We start from the raw sequence: 3001 nt of genomic DNA on the forward strand, positions 1-3001 counted from the left end.
TTTAAATTATTACAATATTTTCATAATATGTTATAATGATAAAGAATTGCAAACAACAAAAAACACTGCAAAAATTATGAAAAAATGATTCATTACAGCTAAACTCCCCAGAGAATGATGTCAAGTAATATCAAATCAAAATGTCCATCCCTAGCTTGGTGCTAATTTATCCAATAGCATTGTGATACTTAACATCATGAATATCTGATGGAAAATAGTTAAATAATAAATTTTATATTCAGGTTATTTCCTGGTGTTAGAAGATCTGTCTGTTTCACAATGATCTTTAATGAGTTTAGATAATTAAATAAATGTATAAAACAATAGTACAGTACTAAACCAAGACAAAATAAAACATAATATGTTCAATAATTGTATGGAGTTGAACTATTACCTGCTCCAAATTATGCAAATTATGCGATGTATGCCTCTTCATTCTCTCCTCCCTCAGAACAGGTGAGCTGATACCAGATTCAGAGTAACTGAAGCTAGCATGAGACTAATTAAAATAAAAAAAGAAAGGTATAAATATAACAGAAACTGAACCTTTATTTTTTAATCATTAATTGTAAAAACCATTTTTAAAAAGTTCAATTAACCTGTAATTTATATAAAACCCTTAAGACAACACAGAATGTTTTTTTATGTTTACTTATCTTTTTTTTTTTAAAGTAATTATTGATATCATTAATATGTCTTCCACTTTTTTAGAGGAAGGATAAAGAGAAGACTTGTTATAACTCTTAACAAAAGTCTTAACTAATATGATCAGATAAACTGATTTTGTCTTTTTCAAAATAAATATTTTTTTATCTGGCATATCCTGTTGTCAGTGAGATATTAAATATATAGTTCAACATCGCCTAGTATATGAACAATTAAATTTCTTGAATCTCAATCCGTTATAGTATTCATTTTACAATAAAAAATAAATAAAAAAGGTAATTACACTAGTTACAGCTGGTTTCAATTCAATATGTTCTGGTTCAGAAGACTGGACATCAGAATCTGAAAAATTAACCTTCCTACAATATTTATTTATTTATTATACATTCATTATTATTACTTACATAAAAACAAATTAAACTATAACTAGATAAACCTATCCAAGCAGTCAGTACAAAGTATAACTGAAACAAAATGACTGATACAGTTAGAAAATGTTAGAACTACCTTGATAAAAAAGGTTAAGTTAAACCTCACAAGTCCTGTTTTCTGTTTTAAAGGAATTCAATTGCTTGGTACATTTTGAATATACTCCACTGCCTTTGTAAGGATTCTAACTTACACATTGAGGATAATGAAAATGGGAGTAGAAATTAAACAAGGATGGAGTTAGTGTTGCTTCATCATCAAGCTAACAAACCTTCTAGGACATCCACCTTGTCACTCAATTAATTATATTTTTTTAAACTACTGACTATTAATGAAAAAGGTTGTCTTCATTTAGTTTTGTAACAGAATAAACTATTTTTGGTAATACAAATTAAGAGAAGAGTTTGTCATTAAGATATGACATAGTGCCATTTCAAGTGCTCTGATTTTTTTTTTTGTTTGTTTTTAAACCAATAACTAAGAAACAAACTAGGCAATATTAACCTGTGATAGGGGCATCCACTTGATTTTCAGTTCCGACTGCTACTGGCTGTGATTGAGTTACACCTTGAGTATTCTGTGAGGAAGCACCACTCTAAAAATTTATAAAGATATCAATCATGTTCGTTTAATTATCATTAACAATCTAAATCTAAAAAAATAAAAATTTTACATTAATATGAAAACAATGGAATGAGATAATTAGAAGTTGACTATACTACAGGACTAGAAGACTAAGAAGAAAATATTCCAAAAATAACAGAACCAGAACAGTGCACACATTTTCATGAGATAATATGAAATATACAGAATTGTAAAAGATAATTATTGATAATGTTTTGATACAGTATGACAATTCTGTGCTGAGTCGTGATACAAAATAACTTTTTTACTCTCATCGTAAGAATCAAATTTATTTATTAGCATTAAAAATAAATAAATTTAATAGTGTCAACTAGATAAAAACAATTGAAGCCATAATTACAGGATATGAAGGAGAACCAGCAGATATGGAATGAAGTTTCTGTTGCAATGTGTGCATGTATGCATCATAAGAACTTTGAAGATGAGGTGTTGGAGGATGAGATGGAGGAGTACCTCCTAAAGATATTTCACTTTGAGAAGTGAGTTGGGAAAGTTTCTGATGAAGATCCACTATACTTGATGAGACTCCACTAAAAAAAAAAAAATAATTAAGAAGTTTATTCCTCCACCATGTTTCATTAAAAATCAAAGGCTATCAATAATTAAAACAACTGCTAACTTTATTTAAAAGTCATTGATTATAAAAAAATTGGAAAACAATTTTGCCTAATGTTGGATCAATGAAAATTTCAATTATATTTACCTTGCAGTATTCTCAAGTGAATTATGATGCGACAGTTTTGTATGAGGATTTATTTCCTGGCTACTTTCTACGTTTTCAGTGGTATCCACTTCTGCAAAGAAAAAATATCAATGAACAATTAGAATAAAATAAATAAATAACAGACAAAAAAAGAAATGGCAAAGCAGCTAATTATTTATTTTTTACTTCAAAGTAAAATGAAACTAGAAATAAATATAAATTAATTTATTTATACCTTTCATCTTGATAAAATCGGTTGAAAGAAAGAGAATTTCATGGTGTACTCAAAATCAAATGATTAAGTTTCAATACTGTGAGCTTTGTTACCTTAGGATTGCGAATATAAAATAAGAAAACCAAAATATTATCTATATACAGGTTGTTCCATATAAATTGGTCTAATTGTTTTTATTGGTAAAATGTTCTAATAAAAAAATTGCAGAGGAAAAAATTTTAAGTATATTTCTATAGTTTTGCCTAACCCAATCCCTTTTTAACTTTTTGGCGACAGAAGTGGCTAACATACAGTGAAAACTTTAAAGTTAAGTTTCCAGATAA

At 27.6% G+C, this 3001-nt stretch overlaps 1 protein-coding gene across 10 annotated transcripts in view; it reads right to left on the reverse strand.

Annotated features, from left to right (window-relative positions):
• Wnk (Wnk kinase) overlaps positions 1-3001 on the reverse strand; it is a 69390-nt gene that overhangs the window by 13141 nt on the left and 53248 nt on the right. For all 10 annotated transcript variants that reach the window (XM_014430776.3, XM_014430799.1, XM_067044751.1 and 7 more), the window contains 5 exons: positions 2444-2534; positions 2081-2270; positions 1600-1690; positions 950-1008; positions 395-499 (listed from right to left, as the gene is read on the reverse strand). In XM_014430776.3, the coding sequence (XP_014286262.1) occupies positions 395-499; positions 950-1008; positions 1600-1690; positions 2081-2270; positions 2444-2534 (536 nt within the window). The remainder of the gene's footprint in view (positions 1-394; positions 500-949; positions 1009-1599; positions 1691-2080; positions 2271-2443; positions 2535-3001) is intronic.

The sequence above is a fragment of the Halyomorpha halys genome, unplaced genomic scaffold, assembly GCF_000696795.3.
Source record: "Halyomorpha halys isolate HHAL.00 unplaced genomic scaffold, Hhal_1.1 Scaffold37.1, whole genome shotgun sequence".
Classification (NCBI taxonomy): Eukaryota; Metazoa; Arthropoda; class Insecta; order Hemiptera; family Pentatomidae; genus Halyomorpha; species Halyomorpha halys.